Source organism: Ricinus communis, chromosome 1, assembly GCF_019578655.1.
Source record: "Ricinus communis isolate WT05 ecotype wild-type chromosome 1, ASM1957865v1, whole genome shotgun sequence".
Taxonomy (NCBI): domain Eukaryota; kingdom Viridiplantae; phylum Streptophyta; class Magnoliopsida; order Malpighiales; family Euphorbiaceae; genus Ricinus; species Ricinus communis.
The window spans coordinates 4663250-4689880 of NC_063256.1; the positions used below are offsets into that span (position 1 = coordinate 4663250).

A 26631-nucleotide genomic window follows, 5' to 3' on the forward strand; every position below is an offset into this window, starting at 1 on the left:
CCATAGTGAAATTTGGTTATCAGAAGATGCAAGAATCATTCTCAAAATTTTCTTTTTGAACAAAATCAAAGTAGCTGCTTTCTCTCTAGTACAACAGAAATATTGATCACTAAAACATTAACTTCTCTAATTCATTCCTTTGACTAGCACTTGTTTTAAGCATCTGATATCTCCTATACAATGGCTGGCAGTAAAGTCCACCAACTGGTCTCATGTATTTTATATACACAGCCAGGGGGGGAAGGTGCTTTGTCTTGCTCAGTTGCTTAACCCAATCAAGTCAAGTGGTGTACACAGGCCATTCCATTCCATGCCATCTATATCTATGTGTGTGTATATATAATATTATCCATAAGTTTGATTTGCTAGTTAGTAGCTCTTGTTGATCTATATTTATACCAGTTTGTCCAGAAAAGGTAATGCAAGAAATTTACTGCACTTAGAACACACATCAGCCAGTAGAATCTTTCCAGTTGATAGTGATTTATGTTGCTGCCAGAGAGCCATGGATGGTGCTTGTAGTTGCCTGTAATAGTGTTAACGATCGATACAACCACTGAGCTTAAATAGTACCCCATTGCTAAGGACGCCCAAGAAAGAGAAGTAGCTAATGATCTCATGCTACTTGGCGCCTCTGTGAAGAAAAATTCCAATAGTCCTGCCAATGTGAAAAGATCTGCTGATCCCAAGAATAAGTACTGAAATGCTATCCAAAGGAATGTGATGGGCAATGGTTCTTCTGAGTCCAGTAGTCCTGAACTCGTAGCGACTCTTTTTCGCTTGATTTCAACTAGAGCAGCAGTTGCCATTGCTACTATAGAAAGAACTAAACCAACGCCTATCCTCTGCAGATGAGTGATGCCCATTTCTGATTTAGTCACTTTTCTAGCGAATGGAATTATGAAATGATCATAAATTGGTGCTAGGATCATGATGAAGACTACAGGAAAAATAGGAAGTGAAGCTGGGGGTACTTTCAGAGAACCTAGCTTGGTGTTCATTGTGGCAGCTTGTTGTACTGAGAATGTTGAGAGCTGAGCTAGGCAGCAATTCAGCATTATGGTGCAAGCAAATATTGGGAGGATTTTTAACACTATCTTCACTTCTTCCACTTGTTTTACTGTGCATTCCAATGCAGAGTGAACTGGGATTTTCACCACTGCTCTGTTGAGGCAGCTAAAGGCTTTCGTTGCAGTTTCGGTGGATGCCATTTCCTTGGATTTTTCTTTTGTTCCTTCGCTAGTTGCGTTTACAATGGAAGGATTTGTTATTAAGTTTGCTACCGCATTGCTTGGACTTCTGCTTGTACAAGTGTTAATTGCAGCGGCAACTAAAACCTGTTGAATCAAAAACCATTTATTTCAATGACCTCATGATTTCATTGCATAAGCAAAATTAGCACCATAAATTATTATTGAACTGTAGTAGCTCACTGGTTCGAGTGTCTACTCGTAATGCAAAAAAATCAAAGGGTAGATATGGGCAGTATGCATACCTTGAGAATGGTAGTAAGAGAACTTCCAGAAGGTATTTTATTCCTGTAAGTAGGTGTGCCAAAAAGGAAGATAGGGATGGACAAAAAAATTGCAATAGTAGAGATGCCAAAGCCCCATTCCCACCCTTTGTTGTCTTCAATCCAAACAACAAAAGTGACTGCAATTAGGCCTCCACAAGATAGGCAGAAGACAAAGTAATTGAAGAAGGTTGATCTTTGCTTCCTTCCTTGTGGTGAGCTTTCATCAAACTGCTCTGCCCCATGTGCCGGTAGCGAGCCTTTTATCCCTCCAACACCAAGTGCCACTAGATACAGGCCTATAAACAGCATTGCAGCTTTTGAACCATCTACTTCTTGGCATGAAATGTTGGGGTTGCCGGAATCACATTCTGGTGGCTTTAGTGAAGGTGACCTGGCTTGCACTGTGAGTATCACCAAGCCCTGTTGCATTCAAAATTTAAGCTTTGCTATATTAGTTGCAAATCATACTTTGCTGATATGAGGTGAAAATCAGGGGAATAGGCATGATAAGTAGTAAGTAGTCAGATCTGGCCTTTGTAAATTGCAAGGATATCCTTTTAGGGCATTAAACCTAACTTGACCTGAAAACTCAAATTTCAAACAGAGGCTTGTAGCCTCAAAATTCCAGAGGAGCCCATCTCAAACGAAGATGTAGACTAAAGTGTTTCAGGTAGCCCAACCCATTTAATGTTCCTTTCACATTTGACCATTCAACATCCATGATGATAATGAATAATACATTTTCATGGCCTAAAAAGAGCAACATCTTATGAGATAGAAACACTGCAACAAATTCCAACAGTTAGCTAAAATAAGCCAATATGTAGGGTCCCCTGACCACGTGTTGATCCCCACCTTAGCTCTTGGACTGATATAACCATAGAAAGGGACTATTGGACAGGAAATGTCGCATGCAAAAATATTGTTGGCTGGCTACCAAGTGAAACGTAGTCCTCCAAAAATATAGTTTTAAAGTAAGTCCTGTTACGTGAGATTCTTTGCGACTTATTATACTTGTAAAAGGGGTTTCATTCTCTCTGTTCATGGTTCAGTGGACATGCCCAATACCTTTACTTTACTTCTTTTTCTTCCTCTTAGAACTTGCTATTCTGTGGAAAAAAATGAACGAGTAATGAAAATATTAAGAGATTCTTCTCCTTATCATACAGTTTATGGTGATTGTAAGAAAACCTTTTTATCATGTTCCACTAATATTAGTGAAAATCTACTATAGTTACAATAATCATAGTAAAGAATGATTACCCTATTATACAACTCAACTCACTGCAAGAAATACTCATCCACATAAATATGGACGTTAGCCATGGCCAGACCAGGATCACCATATCTAAGACAGAGGCCACATTTAGTGGCACCATTAGGCGGCAAGGAATACGTGGCAAGCAAATAGAAAGGCATAGAGGACATTTGTCACGAAGTAGTGGGTTAGCATAGAGGTTATATTGTCAGGTAGTAAAGAGTGAGCGAGAGAGAGAGAGAGAGAAGATTTTCAGAAGCAAAAGGGACAATTTCAAACATCAAAAATAAAAAAGAAAAAGAACAGAAAACGAAGTTTCTTTTTGTCTTTGGCACTAGAAGCAAAGGCAAAGAACAGAGATGGGGTCCTCGAGCACTCTCTAATTGGATACGTTGCATGAGTTATTATTTTTATTATTTATCGTGTCTGGGTCCATTCTTAATTTACTGTATTTTTATAATATAAATTAATTCAGCTTCATGCAATTAGCCAATTACGACACCTCATTGACTTTTTCTTTTTCTTTTTTTCTGTTTCTCTGAATTATCAAATCCCATTCATATCTTCTTCTCATTATTTTTAAATCTAAACTATTAGAAAAAGTAGAATAATGAGTATATATGTTTTGTTTTATATATATATATATATATATACTTGTGAGTTTTGGGAGAATTAGATTTTGTTATTTTATTTTTGAAATAATTTTATTATTACCATTAAATTAAGGTATGAATAATAGAATATTGAATATTGAATTATTATATTCGACACTTTCTTTTTATAATGTGAGAAACAATTTTAAAGATGTTCCTACTATGTGTTTTTATGTTATGGAATATGGAATTTCTGACTTTTTTATATGTGTTTATTCTTATGTGCATAAAGTGACAAAAACTCATTAATTGTTGAGAATAAAACTAAATGTAAACCCAAAGACTTTTAAAAATTTTATCCACAGGCTATAGGACATGGTTATCTAGGGGGGGAAAAAAGAAGAAGAAGAAGAAGAAGAAGAAAGAGAGAAGGAAGCATTAACTTCCATTGTTCAGGGTCCAAAGCTTGCTGCAAAACTGCAAAGCCTTATTACATCACAGCACACCCAATCATGGCGGTGCCTTGTTAATTGTGCCTTGCTAGCTTAGTATTTTGTTCCTTGAAATTTATATTTACCAGTGAAACGACAAGAGTAATTACTACTTCATTTACAATGTGTCAACTGCAAAGAGCTAAAGCTGCACTCTATGTAAGATTAATTAACAATTTCTCACTTGTATGTATCTTAATTGCCCCTTGCTAACAGTCTAATCTGGCATCAGAGACCCAGTTCCTCATTTAACTAAGAGATTAAAATAAGAGTTCAAAAGGCATTATATATGTATATTTATAACACAAAACACAGAGAGAGAGAGATAGATGGTGTAAGCAAGTAAGTAAATAATACCAGAAATTCGATGGCAGCACTTATCAAGTAGATGCGATAAGTAGTGAAAAAAGCATCAGAAAGAAAACCACCAAGAAGTGCTAAAAGGAAAGCTGTTCCCATGAAATTCGTGACATTATTGGCGGATTTTGATGGAGATAAGTGCATGTATTCTGATAAATATATCACCAAGTTGCTTGCATTTGCCAGATATGCCAGGTTCTCCATTATCTCCACAACTGCCCACAATATCAAAAAAATTTCTTTTACATTATCTTATACCAAAATACAAATTTCTTTTTTTTTTTTTAAACAAAAAAAAAAAAAACATTATGGAATTCTGTATTTAAAGAAAGAAAAACAACAAATATAATAGCATAAAAGTCGTAATATCCAATCAAGATTGATATCATTACTACATACCCAATACAAAGTAGGCAGCAACCATGCCACCATGTTTCCCTTTGAGTGCAGGCCTATTCCTCCAATCAACATACCCTTCCCATCTGCTGAGCTGCTGTTGTTCTTCTTGATCCTGTATATAGCAAGAACCTCATCAAGTGTTAAGCAAATTAAAATACAAGTCGATAAAAAGAGAAAGACGTAAGAAGAGGAGGAACCCACCATTTTTCCCTATCTCTCTTTCTCTTTCTTAAAGAGTCTTTTTTTTGATTGAGAGGGAGATGGAGGTTGGATCTTTGGCGTGTGTGTGTGTGTGTGAGAGAGAGAGAGAAGAGTGAGCTTTGATTTGCAAAAAAAAGAGTGATAACTGGCTGTGGATTTAAAGAGCGACGCAGGGGGAGAGAGAAGAAAAGAGAGAAGGAAAGAAAGAAAGGTCCAAACTTTGGGACAAGAACGGTATGGCGTATGGACCCATTAGAAAATGACTTTGAATCCTTTTTTATGCTCTTCCTTTGTGTTATAGGAATTCTTTCTTTTTTTCCCTTTTTTTTCTTTCTCTAATTCTTATTTGCTTTTACGTTTGTTGGTCCAATTTGATTATTAGTGATATTATGATATTGTTGCCCACAGGAAATTTGGCAGAGCTACTAATTCATCCGAGGGGTTAAAATGAATTACAAAAGTGTCTAAGAAAAAATGATAAACAGTTGGCACATAAACACTAAATTTTTAGAAATCTGACCTAAAAATGTAATGTAATTAAAATTTGAAGGTAAAAAGTAAAAAGAAAATAAAAAAGAAGAAGATCTGAAACATTTAAAGGTTGAAAAATCATAAAACTAGGTTTTAAGTGGAAGTATGATAAAAATAATATAACAAAAAGAATAGAAAAATAAAAAGATATTCTTGGAGGGTAGAGCAGCCCGCCTCCCTCCGCCAGTGATTCCAATTACCGAATATGAACATGTTAAAAAGAAAAGAAAAGAAAAGGGAAGGTTCTTCTTAATTATCTGTTTGGTTAAGAAAGAATGGGAGTATTTCCTAAAAGAAGGCAAAAGCCGGAGGTTGAAGCATCAAATCCTAACCATATACTCAAAAGAAATGATGAGTTAACCTTTTCCTCACTTGTTTGACCCATAAGCTTAAATATTTTTATTATTATTATTATTTTGTTTCTGTACATTTCCATATAAAAAGTTATTGATGCCTCATTACCTTCCTAATTATGGTATGATACCTTTCACTTAATGCCACTCTTAAAAGGAACCCATCTTTTCTTTGTTATTCTTTTTCCGGGTCTTCTATTCCAAATACACTTAGCTCCAATATTTTATATTACCAGCTAACCTTATTCAAATGTACCTACCGGAAATATATATATATATATATTGCACGCGTTATAGCATGATTCTTTAAATGATCTTGACTTATCAGTTAGGGAATTCATTTGGTGAATTGTAATACAAGATATCAAATTGTTCAATGGACAAAATTCTAGTCGTCTGATTGGGAGAGATCTGGTCATGTTGCACCAATCTTTTATCCAAAAAAGAAAAGGCAGATCACAAGATTGAATCCAAGTTGCATTTATGTATTAAGGGTCTGCAAATATTGGGTGTTTGTTTTGTATTTAAAATCCTTAGGAAGAGTCTTGAAGAGGGATTAAAGTTTGGTCAAATTGATAGCTTTTTGACACCCCCACTAGCTAGTATATATGCTTCAATAAACCATAAGGCTATATATGGCACCACCATATGGGGCTATTTCGTGTATAACTAATGAAGCTATATTATACCTAATTATGCACATGAAAATGAAAGGTTTGTACTTGCTGGAGAGGACACGACTTCCCCTTTTAGGGATCCAAACAGGCCACCACTTTGTTGAGTTTGGTAATCATATTAGTGCTCTAGGATTTTAGATAGGCTGAGGCGTTTTAGGGCCTTTAATTAAATGAAGTTTACATACTTTATTCAAAAAAGAATTACTTGGGAATATAAGCCTACCAGAAATATCTCAAGTCTTTTTCTGATGATTAAAAGGATGCATATTCTCAACTCATGAGTCAATCCACACGAAGCACAAAAATAGTCAATCTAACTACATGTATATATATCAAATTAATTTATATCTTGCAATTTTACACGATGCACAGTCACGGGTCAATCTATATCTTAATTACAAAAACAAATTCTTATTTTTCATGCATCTACATATTTAAGTATTATATATTATTCAATTGTGTGGCATGCATGCCTATGAACCATTTTATGTTCAAGCGGACCAATTAGTTTTTAAAACACACATATATATATATAGATGTGTGTTATTTTATGAGGAAATAAACATAAGTAATAGTGAGAAATGTGAACGAAAAGAAATTAAATTTACGCACAAACAGTGGAAAATTGTTCTTGCCTTATATAATGAAAAAGAAAAGTGACCCAAAGTAAATGCTCAAGAGTTTTGACATAATGAGAAAACATTTAGATGAGAATCTTCAACCAAAACTAAATCATTTGGTTAGGAAGAGCAGGCGTGACCAAAACCTCATGAATTTATAGCAAAAACTACTTAAAAGCATCACTTGAGTCGACACATAAAAATAATATAATTTAAGAAACCAGTTCTGTGATTCCAGCAATAAAGTGTTGCGGGTCTCAGCTTCTTTGTTCGGCTCATTACTAGCCATTGCTCCAATATGTACGTCATCATTACATGTGCATGATTCCAATCATGCATTATGCTTGTATTGTAAAAAGTAAAATAAAAAAATAAAAATAATTGTACTATGAAGAATTTAATATTAAATATTTTCTCTATCTGTCGAAGGATGTATGGATATGAAAGTGCACCATTTTACATTATTTGAACTGAAAAAGAGAAAAAAAAAAAAAGATATTCTTGATTGGCTATATAAGAAAATATAAATAAATATAGTTATTTCAATTTTAATGTTTTTATTTTATGTTTGCTTATTTTATTTATTATATTTCACTAGTCTTCTCATCGCCCGATCGTACTCTTTTTTTAAGTTGGCTTTTTGGCTATATTGATAAAATTATTATCTTATAAAAGAAAATATAAAAAAATAAATTCATTAATTTGATTTAAATTATACTAATAATAATTAGACACGAGTTAAAATTGGTTTGTTAATAATCCATTCATTCTTTCCTCATTTTTATTCTTTATGCCTATAAATTGTTACACTATCATTTGTTAGGTGAAAAGTGTATTAAATAATCCTTCTATTTATCATCTTAGAGCAACTTTTGTTGGGTTGAAATATTTAGCGTTTTGATGAATTATGAGTAGTATGAACTTGTAATATGATTTTATGAAAATAGAAATAATGGTAGGAATTATTAGAGTTTAAAATAGAATTCAAACAGTCAGTCTTATAAAAAAATTTATTAACCGGATTACATTTGGTCACAAGTTATAATTTATTGCTCCTTATATTTTAGTTATTGGAGCAAGATTGTTACGACTTAGTAAAAAAGTAATTAATAGTGGGATTATTTGTGAATTATGACTAGCTAATTAACTACATTTATCATATATGTAGTGGCTCTATAATCATAGTTGCCATTGAAAACTTTGAGCTTTTCTGTAACACATATTAAAAGCATCTATCTATATCACTAGTTATACAGCATTATGAGTATAGTTGCCCAATTAACTCGGCCAAATTAGCGGACTGTGCTAAAATTTTTAAGATAATATTTTAATACCTATAAAGATTCTATCCGAAATCTCTATATTAACTTTGGATATTTGTATACAATATTAGTTGATTAAAGTTTAAATTTTTAGACAGATATAAAATTTAATTTTTATTATTGTCATTGTTATTATTTTTGTTATTAAAATAATTAACTAATAATTGATCAATTTCGTCTATATGCTAGAAGCAGCTTTTGACAAATACTGAAAGTTAATTAATGCATCTCGTCATATATAATTATAGTCCTGATTAATTATTCAAATGAAACAAATTTAGTTGATGATATTCATGGACTGTCTATTCATATCTCTTCGATAATTCAGTAATTACATTGAATGTATACATATTTAGAAAATGTATTAATGTAAATATCTAAAAATTAGATGGAAAGAAAAAGATAAATAGGGAGAAGTTATAGATAGACGGAGAACATATATAACAAATTAAGGGTTTTCATTTTCGAACACATTATAATTTACATACAGAGAGAATGAAGCTGAAAGTAAAGGACACAGAAGAAGGTTTAGATAGAGATGCAAAGGAAATTGAAGAACATATATAACAAATTAGTGGTGTTTTTTTTATATATCTTTAATGATTTCATAATAAATAATAAATATTACATAAAAAGAAATTTTAATTTACCACCTCCACATTGCCCGGTTACACTACCACCACCCTCAACACCACCAACCAACAACAATGATAGCACCATCCCAATAGTAACGATTTCATTAGCAACAAACCCATTAACAATAGAACTCGTTACTAGCAAAATCACACAATATTACAAACTGATAAGAGAAAAAACCAAAAAACGCCACCATTATAAACACTACCATTGAAGCCAAGCTGTGTCTACCACCATCTTTAATTATTTTTCAAATCAAATGGGAAAGAAAAAAGGACCATAAAAATAAAGAAATAGCTTGTTACCATCGTTGCTCATACAACATCAGTTTGCACCGTCACCCGGTAGCCTCAACCGCTGCCATTATTGCTGTCTATGGTTGCTGATATGTCTTTTTTAGTACTCGTAAGGGCACGAACCGTTCCTATAATAAGGGTAAGTTCACCACAAAGTCGATCTCTCAAGGAACTATGAAGCCACTTATTATAAAGACTAATTATCAACACAAAACAATAAAAATAAATCTAAACACTTTAAATCATATGTTTGAGAGGATAATGGTCATAAATTGAAGTAACTAAACAATAAATAAATATGCAATGCAAATGCAAATGCTTATGATCTAAAACTATATGCTAAAAATAGTATTTAATCTAGCCATTTATTTAGTAATCTTCTTGTTTTACTTTAAGCCTAGATCTAATGAATGAGATGGTGATGTGCCTTTTTTCTAAATCACTCAAGCTAACGATGCAACTTAGATTTCTTATACCAACATAGATTAAGGTAAAGATGATATTTCTCATACTTTTAAACCTAAAGATTTTTATAACAATTACTATTGTTAAATTAATATGATGGTTAACTAACAATAATAACTGAAACTAATAAAGATATGAAGGTAAATAAATAATTCATTAAATAAATAAATGATAAGGTTCACACAAAAGTAGAAAGACTAAACTAAACACTTATGAAAACTAGCATAACATATTTAACCCAATGATCATGGTAATAAATAGAAAGACAAAAAATAAACACTTATAATTAGCAGTTCATGTGTCTTAATCGTGGGCCTTGACACAAATATGTCACATTAAACTTCTTAGCTCCATATTTTCATTTTTTTGCTAATATTCCTGAAAATAGACAATTAAGTTTAAGTGAGGTAAAAATATATATTTTCACTATTTTATATATAGAAATATATTATTAAAATTTTAAACTATTTTAAAATATCTATACATAATTTAGACTTGGACTGATCAGTTGTTGTAGAGATTCTAGCAATGGCAGAGGCTGGAACTAGTAATGAACGATTCATCTCGATGGGCAAAAGACACGGCGATCTTGAACCGCTGGATGTGGGCAAGCTTGAATGGCTAGATTTAGGTGATTTCAGTATTGTTGTTGCGGCAGTGAGCGGCGATGGTAGTATGCAGTGAGATGACATATTTAGTGTTATGGCTTGGTGTTTGTGAAATTATAGAAGAGATTAGTGATGCTATGGGATTAAGCTTAAAGTATTAGAGGAGATTAGTTGTGCTATGGGATTGAGCTTGTTTGGTGGATTAAAAAATAAAGTCTTTACTGGTATTTTTTTTTTTCTAGATTAAATTTTTTTAATTTAGTGAGAGAGATCAAGAAGATAGTATTTGAGAAAAAATGTTTTATTATTTAAGTTTTTGAAAAAAAAGTTAATTATTTTGTATTTGATAAATCAAGAATTATATTATGTTTTAATTATTTTTTATCAATAAAAAAGAAAAGTGCAATGCACGTGCCTTGTCTATAAAAAAAAAGGCCAAAATTATCCAAAAATGGTAAGTTTTGAATTAAAATGATCCAAAAAGTTCAAAAGGATCTACTTGACTTAACCTGTAAAGTTCATGGGTCTATTCGAACCATATTTCAAAATGAAACTGAAAGAATACAAAAGAAGCTTTAGACAGAGATGGAATAAAAAATGAATAACATACCAATTACCAAATAGGGATTCTTTTCACATATTTAAATATTTAAAGAATGAGACTGAAAGAAAAGATAAACAGCAAAAGAAAAAAAAGGATGGATAATTAATATATATATATTATTTTTCTCTGTCGAAGTCTAAGAAGTCAGTTTGTTTTGGTTTTGGTTTTTTTTTTTTTTTTCTCCCTAAAATTTAAATTGTTTGGATCGCTCGTATATGAGACTTTTGAGATGGAGAGAATCTGTCAGATCACAAATGACAGGTCATTTACATAATATTAAAAACATTTAAAGTCTGTTTTATGCTTCTTTAAATCATTAATGATTTTAGTCAACTCCTGATTTGGAAGAGAAGCCTCAATGGCTCATAATGAATCTTAAAAATTAAATGGGTCATTTGTAAGGGAAAGAAAAATAGTAAAAAACTCAGCTACTTCACAATTAATGATCTTTGACTTCAATTTTGGCTGCATTATATATATATATATATATATATAATGCTAAGAACTTGGCAATCTAAGTAATTTTCACATAACTCAGTAGTTGAATTTCTTATTTTGAGTTTTTATTTGAAAAGACATTTCTTAGCCAAGTTCTAAGCATATATATATATATAGAGACAGACACAAGAGATGGGCCAAAGCTCTATTTTAAACAGAAAGACAGCAATGGGAAATTTTTGGATTCAATAAACGTAGCAAACATGCATTTACAGATATACAAGAATGATAACATTTTGTCCAGGGAATTTGAAAATATGCAAATCAGAGAATAATGGTCTATTAATGGTACATTTATTATTATTATAAAAATCAAATATAATTTTATTTAATAAATTAATATATAGTGTAATATTAAATAATAATAATAATAATATATAAATTAATATACTAATAAAATAAAAATTAAAATAAAATATATTTTTTCTTTTATTTTTTTTAAATTATTAAATTATTTGAACGTAATCATAAATATATATGTGTATATATATATATATTAAAGAATGTATGTGAAATTTTTTCTAAAGAAAAGAGAATATATATAGAATATTGTAAAAATAAAAAATATATATAAATAAATTAATCAATAAAATAAAATTAAATCATAAGTTTATATATATATAGTGTGATATAAAGTAATTTATGAATATGAATAAATAAATTAAAGAAATATGAATAAATAAATGAATAGAATAATATTAAGAGTATCATACCTTTCTCTTTCTATTTATTATTTTTAATTTTTATCAAAATTTATGGTGAGTTATTTGAACTCTATTATAGGTACATATACTGTGATATATTCATCAATTTCTTATAAGATTAGAAATTTTATATGTAATCACTGTTAATTTTATTAGAATTAATAAATTAATCACTAATTAAATTTATTAGAATTAAAAATTAAATTAATTATATATATAATTATAATAAAATTAAATTAATAATTACTTATCAATATTAAGAATATCTTAATCAGTTTAAATTATTTCCTTTCATACTCTTTCACATATATATATATATATGCAAATACTATTCAACTATAATTCAACTAAGTGTTAAAATCAATCTAAATATATTTCCCAAAAGAAAAAAAGAAGAAACCAAATCTACACGTTATTCATTAAAGAGTTTTTGTCATAAATAAATAGACAGGAGAATTCAAAATGATTCATTCCTATGCAATTTTAATCTTTTCGGTTTTTAAATTTCTTATATAGATTTCAAAATTTATATTTCTTTTATATGTTTCAATGTTTTTTTTTTCTCATGTTGGCCCTTTCAAAAAGACTTTGGTTCCTTCCTTTGAACTTTTGGTTTCGCCTCTAGCATCTTATAAAAAAATGGTTTAGTGCCAACATTTTAAAATGATAATGAAGTGTTAAGCTTTGTATGTTCTAACTAATAAAAAAGATAAAAGTATTTTAAATATCCATCCAAATTTAGTAGAGTTAGAACGAGTAATTAAATAAAAAGAAATTTTCTATTTCCTATTTTCCGTAGCGATTTATTATTTTATTACAGCATCTCATATTCTTTTATGGTCTAATTTTCTACTTCATAAATATGTGTCTTTTTATATTATTAGAACTATTATGTCCTTGTAACCAGAGAAAATTTATATATATATAAAAAAAGAAGAGAGACCCTTGAATTATAATTCAAAATTTATAGTTGTATTGATTCCTGTTGGCAGAAATGCAAGTTGATGAGAGGAGCATATATGATCATATTACAAAAGCAAAAAATAAATATGGGTGCACTTGCACGATTCTTGAAAGATAAGACACACAAGTGTAAATGTAACAACCCTAAACCAATTGCTCCCAAACAAACACTGACAGCTGAAACATATTCAGGATCTTCAACTTTAGACAAATGAAAGAGATGCCAAAGCAGAAGCTTATAAGATTAAGCAAGCCAAGTCATGCCATGCGCCCCAAAGTTATCCAAATTATTTATTTATTTATTTATTATTATTATTATTATTTTAAATGGATATGAACAAGGTGAAGGAATAATAGAGGATTCATGCAACTTCCATTAACTTTGTCTGACAATGAAGCAAGGAAAATGGAATCAAACCTTAGATTTAAATTGTGTGAAAATGTTTGTGGGCTGTGGCTTCCATGCAACAGCAGATTGCTTTTCACTCCCAAAAGCGAAAATGGAAGCTAAGGTGCAAAGTCAGTCATATATAACAGCAGCATGGGAAAGAACACAAAAATAGTTATTCCTTATTCCTCCGGATAAAAGAAATGGCATCTTTGGTTGATGGGAATGTTACGGTTTATTGCTTAGCTATTTACACCATCTCTGTTTGACCTTATTATAAACATTTTCACTTTATTTATAATCAATGGAAAAGAAATAATCAAACTTTACTGACTCCTTTCTATAAATGTGTTTCACACCCACGACCTGTCTATTATAATTAATCTCTTAAGAATCTCAGAATAACATGTATCTATTGTTGATTAATATATTAAAAAGTTAAACCTCTGAATAAATTACAATAAGATTGTTCTGTATCAGCTGCTCTTAATGATGATTAATATGCTATTTAATACTAATATTCATTGATAATAATTATATTCTGCTGTTATCATAAGATTATATATCATGGGTACCCAATAGCAGGTGCAACACATGTGGACTAACTAAGAATTTAGGAACATGTGAAAGGAACTCTTACTACTGCTGCTAAATATGGATCAGAAGATTTTTAAAAGGAAATTCAAGTTGGAATCACTGATTAATTTATGAAACACAGCAAAATTAAATTAGTTTCTTGTTCAAGAACAACATGGACATCATGTGTTTAGGTGCATGATTTGTGGCAAGAAAAACCTTAATTTTATCCCACCTACTTCTGTAAGATGCAGAAGTTTTATATAACAAATCTGACTTTAAGGAGGCAGCTACGAAACAGGAAGACAGCTATCTTATGCACTAATATTATACGCAACTTGATTATGAAGACGCCGCCTCCGAAAATTAAGGTTTTATAGTCAATATGTAAGATTAAAAAATAATTCATTAAATGTATCAGTAAACGCCTGTGGAGCAGATGTTATTGATTAATGTACAATATTCACACAGATTCTGTTTTATTTATAAAAAGTTTAATAAATTATTAACTACATAATCATCTTTTTATATTTATCATAAAAAATAATAACAAATTTTATATTATATATTTATTAAAATAGGATATTACCGTGTGATAAAAGAAATATCTGATTATAAAATTAATTAAAAAAGGAAGGCGTGCAAGCATGTACTTTTACTTGAATACAAATTAATTATTAATTAAAAATTCTATGATGTACTAACTTTGAAGGATTGACTTTTTTTTTTTTTTTTGAGTAAAAAACCCACCCCGTCTATTTTTTGGATACTACAAATTTATGCTTATCCATTGAGACTCTCACTTGCCTCCTTAGTTATTATCAAGTTTATGACTTCAAATATACATAGAAATTTATGTACCATTATTATTTTTACACCCTAAATATCTAAGTATGATATGTATAGGCTTAAAATTGTTGAATTTGAAGGAACAGAAGTAACTTTCGAGGTGGTTTTCATGAAAGGCTACATTACATGAGAAACACGAGAGGCTTTTATAATTCAAGTGCCGTTTGGAACTGGGTATTACCCATATATCTTTCTGTCATGCCATGGAATAATTATAACCTTAATTCTCATTACTTATTTTATTATTTCAGGTTTTTACCCTTTATTATATCACTTCTTAATTTGCATTAACCCAATATCTTAATTAAGAAGCACTGTTGGACCTTCACAACCAATGCACCCTAACTTCTTCCTTTTTGTTGATATTATGCAAATTGATGTGAAAGGTGAAACAGAATTTTATTACTTACATTGGATGGTTCTGAATGTCAGAATATATTATTATCATGAAAGGGATTAGAAATTTTAAAGGTTGAGTAATGTATGATCGTGGGTTAGGATTAGATTTCTCATGGGACCATGCGGCTGCAAATTAAACTTCTATCTTTAGAAAAACAAGTAATTAGAGGCTACTGATTTGCGTGTTAGAGGTGTGCCAACCTAACTTGGGTAACTATATATAAGAATTCTGACTTCTTTGTAGAGTTCACATTTATATTCCATGAACAGGGCGGTGGCCTAATGTTTTGTGAACTAACCAGATTTTGAAAAAAAAAAGAAGCAAAAAAAAAAAAGGTGCTTACTACTGCAGAAAGAATTGGATTCCTTTGGTGGTTTTAATTGATCTTCATTTTTTTTCAATGTATCAGTAACCTGGCAAGTGTTTCTGTAGACTTTTGACTGGACCACCATGTGCCTGTCTAACCATCTCCAAACTTTATAATATATTCCATTAAACATGAAATTTAGCCCACTCTCACCTTTTATTATTTTTTGAAATATGTCAAACCTTTATCAATAAATTTATACTCTAAGTCACTTCTTTTAATCGGACTACTGGTCCAATAATTGAATGCTTACCTTACCCTATGCCAGATCAATGGAGTTTACCAAGTCAAGAGCAGAAATTAAATGGAAGAAAAATCAGAAATCCCGTATTTTTTTTTTAGTTTTTAATTAAATTTAGAAGTCTTTTTTGTTTCATTTTTACTATATTGAAATATCAAAATACAATTTCGATTGATTTTTTATTTATTCTTTTTGTTTTTCGGTGTGGAGAAAAAAATTATAAAAATTAAATTTAGTACATAAATTTGAATTGATTAGGTACTTGAAACGATGAAGTAACGATTTGGTTTTTCTCATGGATCTGTTATTGCATGAGCACTTTATCTAATGCAATTGGGTATGCTCTCTATCAAAGGAGTTGGACACGTTCTTCAAATTTCATTCCGTGAAAAAAAAGTATCTTTACCTTCGTTTGCTTTTCAGTTTTCAAGACAATGAACAGAAAGAATAGCAATCCGATCGAGGATACAATTACCTTCTTTTTATGGCAACTTCGGCTGTCTGTCTTATTCATGTTGAAAATTGTTCCTATGTGAGGATGCGTTGACTTTTAATTTCAAATAGGTCGAGTCGGATAACCTTTAAGAAAATTATAATTTATAATCAGTGCTGTCCCAGATTTTAAAATTAAAAGAGAGAGAGAGAGAGATGATCTTGTCATACTCATATATGTCTATGTTGATTTTGCCAATGGGTAGTTGGGCTCGTAAAGATCCATTTTGCAAGTTGAGTATCAAGTGATTTCACCGTTCCTTTCCCCAGTTCTTAGATGTTGAAAGAAACATGAAACATGAAACATGAAACAAGAATATGAGATTTAACCTTCTTCTTTAGTTCTTTTCTCCAATTTAGGTGCGTTCTACAAAAGAGAGAGAAAAAAGAAGAAATTGAATTTGTGTTATAAGGAATTAACAAATGTCACAAGTTCTCTGCTTCTAAAGACGTGCGAAAATGAGATGCAATCAGAATGTTATAAGGCGGCTGTAAAAATTTACAGTTTAAAGAATTACGAGTATGATCTTTTTACTCCTGAGGCATGCAATGATGCCTTTTTGAGGGGTCATTTCCTCGAGAAGTGCCATTGATTTGAACTATGAAAACCAAACTTAGCATTTATGCTTTGATGCTACTAAAAGTAACTTGTGACTGGACATGAAGATCGAAGGTACAACGTATAAGTTTCACTTGAAAAACAAGTTTTGGAAATGAAATACTTGCAAAGTACAATCAATGTTTTGGCTACCCCACTTCTGGAAAACTACCTTTTCCTACATGATAATGGCAGCTACTTCTTCTTTTACTGAAAAGATATGAAAATATCTAACATCATTTACAAACCATACGCAATTAAATTCTTCCTTTCCACCCGCTCTTTTCTACATTGAAGTTGGAATAGACATTGATATGATTAACAAGAAGAAACCAAAAACAAACTTAAAAAGTAGTGGAGCTTAATATAAAAGGTGCTGAAAATAGCGCGACTCAAATCTGAATTGTATTGTGCATGAACAGACTTCGGAAAAGGTTCTTTCTATTGCCACTATCTTAATGAAATCAACGTTTAAAATGCTTATTGACAGTGCATGTGGACTATAAAATAAATAACCTGGTCCTACCTAGCTGCTCATCTCCTCACCCACCCCTTTAAAAACCTTTGGTGATTTTACCCATACAATACCTTATAAGCACTAAGCTCATGAGATGAAGTGCAACAATAACCAAAATATGCCCCATAACATGAAAAGAATGTAAAAAAATATTAACCTTCGACAGTTTGTACTCGGGGCTCTTTGCTTCGCGCATGCTTACAGATTGTATAACTACAAACTTAGGTGAACTTACCAGACAAAAGATATCTGATTTAGAGTGCAAGCATCACAGTGCCTGTATGGCCCTGCTAAATATTACTCGCAGAAACTAGGAAGTGAAAAATAGCACGAAGGATTGAGATTGCCTTTAGTTCCATCAGTGTGAAGGAAGTCGGGCCAGATAGGATAGTTAAGAACCTTAGGATGTTTCAATCTTAAGGAGTGTCCACTAGAAGAGGTAACCAAATTTTGATCGGTTAACGCTGTGAAAATCAAAACTGTGAGGTTCTTCACAATCCTAATGTGTACATCTAACTTTCATGTTAAACAAACAATTGCCATAACAATATCTTTAATATTATATATATTTTTTCTCTTCTTGTTCAACATCAAACAGCGAAAGCTTAGAGTTAGTCACATAACCTGATAATTTCAATCTCCTGGATATGTGTTCCAGCATGGCCTCAATATCATCATACCTAGGGTGGGAATTATCCCCAGAAAAGAACTGATGAGCTTCACCGTCAATCTCTATAACACTGCAACCAGGCTGTTTCCTCACACCATTAACCTTCATAGCTTGCCGCACATTATCAACCATTTCCCATTTTTTTGAATCAGCATAAATATTTGATAATAGCACATAGGCACCGTGATTGTTTCCTTCCAATTCAATTAATTTTCTTGAGGCAAGTTCACCCAATTCCATGTTTTTGTACAATTTACAAGCATTGAGCAAAGCACCCCAAGCACCAGTGTGAGGCTTCATTGGCATACTATTGATGATGTTCAAGGCTTCGTCCAGGCAGCCACATCGACCATACAAATCCACCATGCATCCATAATGATCAATTAGAGGCTCAATCCCATATTCCTTCCTCATGGCATTAAAATACTTGCGTCCATCCTCAACTGATCCAATCACACAACAAGCCCTTAAAATCGAAAGAAAAGTGACCTCATTGGGCAAAACCCCATCTTTTTTTCATCAGGGAAAATAATTCAAGGCACTTATGACCAGCCCCATTCATTGCTAGGCCATTCATGGCACTACTCCATGTATAAACATTCTTTTCCTTCATTGCCCAAAACACCTCCATTGCTTTATTCATATCCCCACATTTAGCATACATGTCAACAAGTGCAGTCCCTAATGTCACTGTCACTGGAATCTTATTTCTCTCTATATATGCATGAGCCCATCTCCCATTATCCAAAGCACCTAACTGACTAGAGGCAGATAGAACTGAGACCATTGAGACTTCACTAACCTTAACATCCTCTAATTGCATTAAATGAAACAAAGCCAATGCCTCCCTTGATTGCCCACATTGTGCATAGCCAGCAATCATTGCACTCCACGCAATATGGTCCCTATGAGGCATTGAATCAAATAGTTCTCTTGCAAAACCAACATCGCCGCATTTTGAGCACGCACTCACCATAGCTGTTTGACATACCAAATCTGGTTGCGGAATTAAATCAAACACCTGACGACAAAAACCTAGACAACCCAATTCAGCATACATGAAAATTAATCCACTTTGAACATGCGGGTCCAATCCAAACCCATATTTTATAACACAGCCATGAACAGCTAGGCCAATTTCCTTCGCCAAAAGCTGTGCACAAGCACGAATCAAGAAATTAAATGTGTAATTATCAGGAGAAATACCGTTATGAGAGTGTATAATTCTGTTAAAAAAATGAAAGCTCTTTTGTGGCTTAGAGCCTTTGGAGTGGGCTCTAATCATGGAATTTAGAGCGAAAACAGTAGGGTCATTACATTGGTCGAGAATCTGATTTGAATAATCAACATTCTTGGGGTTTTTGAGGACAATTGATGCTACAAATTGACCAAGAAAATTAGGATCATTAAGATGAGCACCGATGAGAAGATGTGTGTGGATTTGCTTGAGCTCTATTAAAGTTGTATGAGAATGAATTAGATTGATAATTGATTGCTTTGAAACTGATCTTAATGTTAAGTTGGTCATTTACCAGTCATAATACGGGCAGGGAAGTTCAGAACATGTCTTATAGTTTTGAATTTTTATTTCTTTTTTGTTTTCAAATACGACTATGTATTGAACGTCTTTCCTGCGCTTGTTTTTTTCTTTATGTTTTTGTTGCTCGACTGTTAATTAAATGTGAAACAAAATTCCTGTTAGTTTTGAATAATTTATTGTATTTTATTTAAATAAGCATGCTTTGGACTGTTAGCTCAACATGAATTCTCATGCAAGATGATTCAATTAATCAAACCCGATTCATATGATGGTGGCTAGAGCAAAATCCTTTGCTGAAGCTGGTCGTGATATGTTTGAGAGGAATGTGGGGCCTGCGGCTGGGGTGGAGAGGTTGATCCAGTGATGCAAGCCTAATGAAGGATATGGCACAAAGTTAATACAGATGCTGCGGTACGCGTGTGACGTAGGGTAGGGCGAGTGCGGGTTGGCTCATTCGTGATTCGAGTGGTAGCTGGAACGGTGGTTTTACAGCTAACCTCGGAGCTTGTAGCGTGACGATGACTGAGCTTTGATGGGTCTCTTATGGCTTAAAACTGGCATGGTCCAAGGGTTTGAGGAAAGTTATCTTGGTAGGTGGACAACAAGAGCGGTGGATTGCTTAACTAGTAGGAAGCTTGGGTCTTTCTTGAAGGATATTTATCGAATGCTACAGTTTAACTAGGAGGTGGCAGTCCTTCATGTCCACCGTGGATGCTGATATCCTTGCTAATTTCGGTTTAATTTTTGGTTTGGCCACCATCTTTTGGTGGCCATCCTCCTGTGTGTCATGACTGAGGATTTTAGGGGTGTGTCCTGTCCTCTACAAAGTTTTGTGCTATGCAATGTTTTTTAGCCTGTTTTAGCCTCCTCCTTATTAAAGAAAAAAAAAAAGAGATTGAACAAAATATAACAATATTTGAATGTGTTACTTCTCTCTTCTCCTTTTTATATATGTATTTTAATAATTGTCATTATTATTAATCTTTACATTAATACTTTTCCATAATATATATATTTTATATGTTTTAAATGTTAACTAAAAGTATAATAATTAATTATAGTTTGATTAGGACTACTAAGATATTAAGATCTAATAATTTAAATAATTATCAAGAACTTCACTTAAGATCTTCTACTAATTAATACTAATTCCTTTAAAATTCAACTTCCGTCTTTTTTGAAAAAAAAAAAACTCTGCATTTTCTAATATCCACTCAAAAGAAATTTATAAATCTAATTTCTTGCAATATTTAACAATCTAAGTAATTTTCTGCATTACCAGTGTGTTTATTTTCTGTAGTACGTATTTCGAATTCAATACAACCCTCGTGGCAAACCCAGATATATTATGCAGGTAGAACCCACAAAGAAAGACCCTTTTTAGAATACGACAGATGGATGTTTCAACCTTTATTGGTTGCAAGCTATAATTCTTTGTCTTAAGTCGAAAAGAATAATATACATATGAAATATAAGCAGCAGCAGAGCATGTGGGAGACATGAAAGGAAAAAAAGGCATTGATAAAATTCCTCATGCACATAATCAGAAGGAAACTGGATGCATTTTTGGCCTATACTACTAGGGAATATATTTCTTTTTGTATCAAATTGCATCAAAAGGTTGCATTAACTCAGGCCATTGGATCCCTCTAATTAAACACTTTTGACAAAAGTGTTGGTCTATAATGCCAATTCTATGTGCTATTACTACTTTCTACAACATTTATAGTCAGACAAAGGCAGCTGACTGGTGACCTGATACCTGAAAAGTCTCAAATTCCAAACCTACTTCAGTATTAATTTCCCCATGATCAAAAGCATATGTTTTAAAGATCTTAATCCCTTGAATATAGTCACTTCTTAAATGAGAGTTGCTAAAGAAATGTAATGCAAGGCTTGAGTAATTGTTACAGCAGTAGCAGAGAAACTATATTTGTTGGTTTTGATCTTGATTTTCTTTTGCTGATCCTGGAAAAGATTGCCAGCATGCCTGTTTAAATGTAATACAGCATTTTGAGCAGTTGAAGGTTAAATATTAAATCAGCTTACGCCATGGGCAAAATGCCATTCACTACACCTGCTTTGGATTCTTGGAGAGGTTTTACATTAATTGATAGTGATTTTTCCTGTTCTGGCCTATGCTCTGACAGTCCTGAAAGAGAAAAAGAAAAAAAAGACATGAAAGAATGACTAGTTGTCTACTAGCAAAGGGTCATTTTAGATTGAATTGTTGCGATTTGGTTCAAGCTGCAATGATGCTTTATGGAGTGCCAGAATTAACTCCAGGGTACTAAACGCCATTGCTTAATAAATGGATGGATGGAGTTGAGAATTGGAAAGGCAAATTCATCACCATGCATGTTGGTGATGCCATTCTATTCTGCAAACCTGTTGGATTTTGTCATGCTTAATTCACTGTTAAGAAGAAATCGTCATCATTGCACGAGACTCTTAGCGCACTTTACATGAATCGAGGAAGAATTTTCATGTTTTCTAGAAAAGGTTGTTTTCTCTACAGACAAACTTGTGACCTATTTGTCACAAAACAACAACCTTATCCTTGCTTCAAAGATTTGCCCTCACTTACTTCGCAATCACTCGTTTCTGAAACATTTCACCATGTGGTAAGTCAACATTTCATTTAATGAATTCTACACTTCATTTGTAAATCAATTTCTTTGTTTGGTTTGATATGTAATAAATATAAAATTCATTTGTAAATTAATTTAGAGTTGAAAACATAAAAGAGAAAGAATAAGGAGAAATGACTGTGAAGAAATAGAATAAATAAATAAAAAGAAATGAAAAAAGAAAAAACATACGTATTTAAATTATGAGTAATTTTATCATAATAAAGAAATAATTTCATAATTTTATAATTTATTTAAAAATTCTATCAAATTTGATATAACTTAGCTTACTCATATAATTTCATAAATTTATTTAAATATAATTTTAAATAAACATTCACTTATATCAAACATGCAAAATATAATTTATAAATAATTTTTTATTTTATCATAATTACAATATTAAGGGATCTTGTTTTACTAATCTAAATATATTTTATTCTACTTTTGAATAAAGGGTATGCTTCAAATAATTATAAGATTTAAAATATATATTTATACTATTTTTATTCACGTGTAGAATATTAATACATATCATATTCACAAAGAGTGGCTCCTTTCAAGTCCATTTCTTTCATTTATTCAAACATACAAAATATAAATTTACAAATAAACTTAAGATAAATTATTATTATACCAAATACAATATTAGTAAATTTTTTGAATATTATACTCTATTACATTAAATAAATAACAAATATAAAATAATTATAAAATTTAAAATACACTAGGTCATCTTATTCTAAGTCATTCATCGAATGCTATACATCGAGACTGGAGTGGCTGCCTTTAAGTCCACTTTTCCTTCATTATCTACAACTTTCCATTTAGATGGACAAAGCTTCATTCAGATTCATCTAAAGAATCATATTTATTTTTAAAATAATAACAAGAAAAATGAGAACTTCACTGGAACACCTATATGTTGTGGAAGTCACAAATTCAGGCTCCCTGAGTCCAATTTTCTCCAATTAATAATAGCTTTTATCTAACCTACACGCCTACAGAAGTAAAAGAAAAACCTTCGAATGCTCCACAAATGAGCCAATCAAAATTAAACGACAACCCCTAAATTGAGGTAAAGTCATGAGTTTTCCAATACCCTTTGGAGAAGTGACCATAGATCCAGGCAACAAGCAACAAATTCATTAAAGTAAAAGCTCTTAATCCGTACCTGCAACATTTCCCTCGACTTCTTTAACGTTAGGCAGCTCTGTTTTTTTCTCTTCTTCTTTTTTACTTTTGTTTCTACATTGAAACAATGGGTTCATAGCCTACTACTTTCTAAGCAATTTGCTTGCTGATTTTCCACAGTGAATGATATAAAGATAGAGGAGAAGTTCAAGGCGTCTTCTTGACTATTAGGAACACTAAGGTGCTTTTGGTATAAATAGTCTATTTTTCAAAATTTCTAAAGGAGTTACTTTACACAAATTAAAAATGAAAAGTGTTTAGTATATAGTTTTACTTTTATGGATAAATTTTTTATTGATTTGTCATATATTGTAAAAGACATTATAACAAAATTAGCAATAACTTATTTAGATATTTAAATAAAGGTGTATTAATTAATTGAATTCTACTTAACTAGATAAATTATATTTACCTAATTCCTAATTAAGTTATCCTATTTTCATCTGCACAATCCAAACAAAACTAAAATCTCTAGATCATGGGAAGTATTACTTTCCTCGCTTTTCTTATTTCATATAAAATGACTCTTTATTCTTTATTCTTTCTTTTTTCTTTTCGGGATTTATTTTTATATTGTGTAATTTTTGAGGTATTCCAAAGAATTTCAAGCCAAGCAGCAAAAAAAAAAAATCAAAAGTATGTATGCATATATAATTAATAAATATTCTTTTGGGATTTTCTTTTGCAATTAAAGAGTGTGGATTGGTATCCATAAGAATTCTGAAATCTCAAATTTGAGTATCTTTGTTCAAATAAAATAAATTTTATATTTAGTTTGAGCGTAAAATTCAATACAATTATTATACTGTTTCAATTAAAAAAAAAAAAAGAAGAAGAGCAGAAATCAAATAATACAACTCGGCAAAAAGGTTTCAATCGATGAGAGGAAAGAAAAAGAAATCTATAATAGTCTTGATCGCGAGCATTGCCAAAGGACATTTAAAGTTTTGGTTTGAAAAAATGAACCCCGTTGGAGGACTCAATTTCCCTTCCATCATCCACTTCAACTTCAACCTCTATCAACACCATAAATTCTCCCGTTTTAGATCAAACCAAAACCAATACCCAAAGGGATAATAAAATAGCCTTTCACAAGTTATATAATTAGTTTTCCTTTTCTCTTCTTTCCTTTTCTATAGATCAACCTCAATCCATGCATATTGGGCATGTTTGGTTTAGTTAAATAGCTCAACTAATAGTAAATAACTGGTGGTAGTTGTTAGCTGATATCAGTGTTTGATAAATATTTTTAAATTGTTGTTGTTGGTATGCAAAATGACCAATATAGATATAATTCATATTTAAAATATAATTTAGTTTATATTATTCAGATAAAAAGTATAAAATAATAATTAATATAATAGCAATAATATTAATAAAACATTTATTAAAAAATAACTAATAATTACCAAAAAAATGTATCAAGTTATTAATAATAATTTATACTTGATATATAAGAATTGTACTGCTTTGAATGATTTTAATTCATGAAGAAAACCATTAACACTAACACATATAAATATATACTATTATTTGTTGATAATTCTTAATTCGCAAAAAGAAACTAACCATTATTTTGTCAATCATAACATCAACAAACAATAATTAAACACGTGATGATCTAAATCATATAATTATAAACTATAAATAAAAGGATCAATCAATAAGAGAGTCGAGATTTTACATATCGTAACAAAAAAAATTATAAGAAATATCAAATTGTGAGAGAGATTCGAAAGAGAATTTGAAGAGATAGTGAATGGCTTGTCTTCATTGATATGTTTTTGTCATATATATAATACAGAAAGAATAGAAAAAAGGAAACTAGAAATGAGGAAACTAAAGCAGTAATTCTAATCTAAGTCTTAAACTCACGCTTAACCATATCAAAAGAATACATATCAATAAAATCTCAATATCCTCCCTTAAGGTGGTACATGAGGATCATAAATGCCCAACTTGAAAAGCAAAAACTGAAATTGTCGTGTTTCCAAAGGCTTGGTAAAAATGTCTGCAAGCTGAATTGTGGTAGGAACATATGAAGGAAGAATAGTTTCATCCTGGATTGCAACACGAACAAAGTGACAGTCAACTTCAATGTGCTTTTTCCGTTCATGGAAGACAGGATTATGTGCAATATATAAAGCCGATTGGCTATCATAATAAAGACCAATAGCAGTAGTATGTTGAATCCGTAAGCTAAGGAGAAGACCCTTCAACCATTTCAATTCACAAGTAAGAAAAGCCATAGATCGATATTCGGCCTCTACTGAAGAACGTGCCACAGTAGGTTGTTTCTTAGTTTTCCAAGAAATCGAGGAATGACCAAGAAACACAAGCCAAACCAATTAGAGAGCGACGAGTAAGAGGAAAAGCTGCCTAATCAGAATCACACCATCCTGTCAGAGAGATAGAGCTATTAGCTCGAAACAAAATACCTTGTCCAGGAGAACCCTTCAAGTAGCGAACAATGCGCAAAGCAGCTTCCCAATGTTCATGTCGCGGTTCTTGTAGAAACTGGGATAAAACGTGGACAGAGTATGCCAAATCAGGACTCGTGACCGTTAAGTAAATCAAACATCTAACCAAACGACGATAAGGTTTCGGATTAGATAAAGAGTCTCCTGAAGCATGAGCAAGCCGATAGTTTTGCTCAATGGGAAAAGATGCTGGCTTGGCACCTAAAAGACCAGTCTCAGAAATAATGTCTAGAGAATACTTTCGTTGACAAAGAAATATACCATCAGGACTTCGTGCCACCTCAATCCTGAGGAAATATTTAAGAACCCCAAGATCCTTTATATGAAAACACGTGCTCAAATAGTTCTTAAAGGCTCTCAAAGCAGTGGAATTATTCCCAGAAATAATTAAATCATCAACATACACCAAAATATTAATTTGAATATCACCCTTAGTGTAAGTAAAGAGAGAATAATCAGCATAGCATTGAAGAAAATCGTACTCTTTTAAAGCAGTAACAAGTTTGGTAAACCAACACCTCGATGCTTGTTTCAAGCCATATAATGACTTTCGAAGACGATAAATCATATCAGGTTGAGAAGACCCAAAACCAG

At 31.6% G+C, this 26631-nt stretch overlaps 2 protein-coding genes across 3 annotated transcripts; both read right to left on the minus strand.

Annotated features, from left to right (window-relative positions):
• Window positions 1-37: 37 nt before the first annotated feature.
• Window positions 38-5224, minus strand: LOC8270389 (protein NRT1/ PTR FAMILY 4.6). Of its 2 annotated transcripts, XM_048371388.1 has the most exons (5): window positions 4819-5224; window positions 4618-4729; window positions 4216-4433; window positions 1496-1936; window positions 38-1337 (listed from the first exon to the last, which is right to left on the minus strand). In XM_048371388.1, the coding sequence occupies exons 1-5, from the start codon at window positions 4819-4821 to the stop codon at window positions 366-368; spliced, it is 1746 nt and encodes a 581-aa protein (XP_048227345.1). In that variant the 5' UTR covers window positions 4822-5224; the 3' UTR covers window positions 38-365. The 2 variants fall into 2 exon arrangements, with proteins under 2 accessions (XP_048227345.1, XP_048227347.1); XM_048371390.1 differs by lacking the exons at window positions 4618-4729; window positions 4819-5224 and having other exon boundaries at window positions 1496-2625; window positions 4216-4350.
• Window positions 5225-17350: 12126 nt separating this feature from the next.
• Window positions 17351-20655, minus strand: LOC107261322 (putative pentatricopeptide repeat-containing protein At5g40405). Its single transcript, XM_015719787.3, is given in 2 exon segments — window positions 17351-18709; window positions 18711-20655. Coding segments are annotated over 2 exon segments (1638 nt in total). The 5' UTR covers window positions 19722-20655; the 3' UTR covers window positions 17351-18082.
• Between the last annotated feature and the right edge of the window lie 5976 nt (window positions 20656-26631).

Bases quoted from the DNA above. Each gene is read 5' to 3' on its own strand.
- LOC8270389 (XM_048371388.1), bottom strand. The intron at 4,434-4,617 runs GTATGTAGTAAT...TATTGTGGGCAG, and splicing joins TGCTGCCTACTTTGTATTGG to TTGTGGAGATAATGGAGAAC. The intron at 1,937-4,215 runs GTATTATTTACT...TGAATGCAACAG, and splicing joins GTGCTGCCATCGAATTTCTG to GGCTTGGTGATACTCACAGT.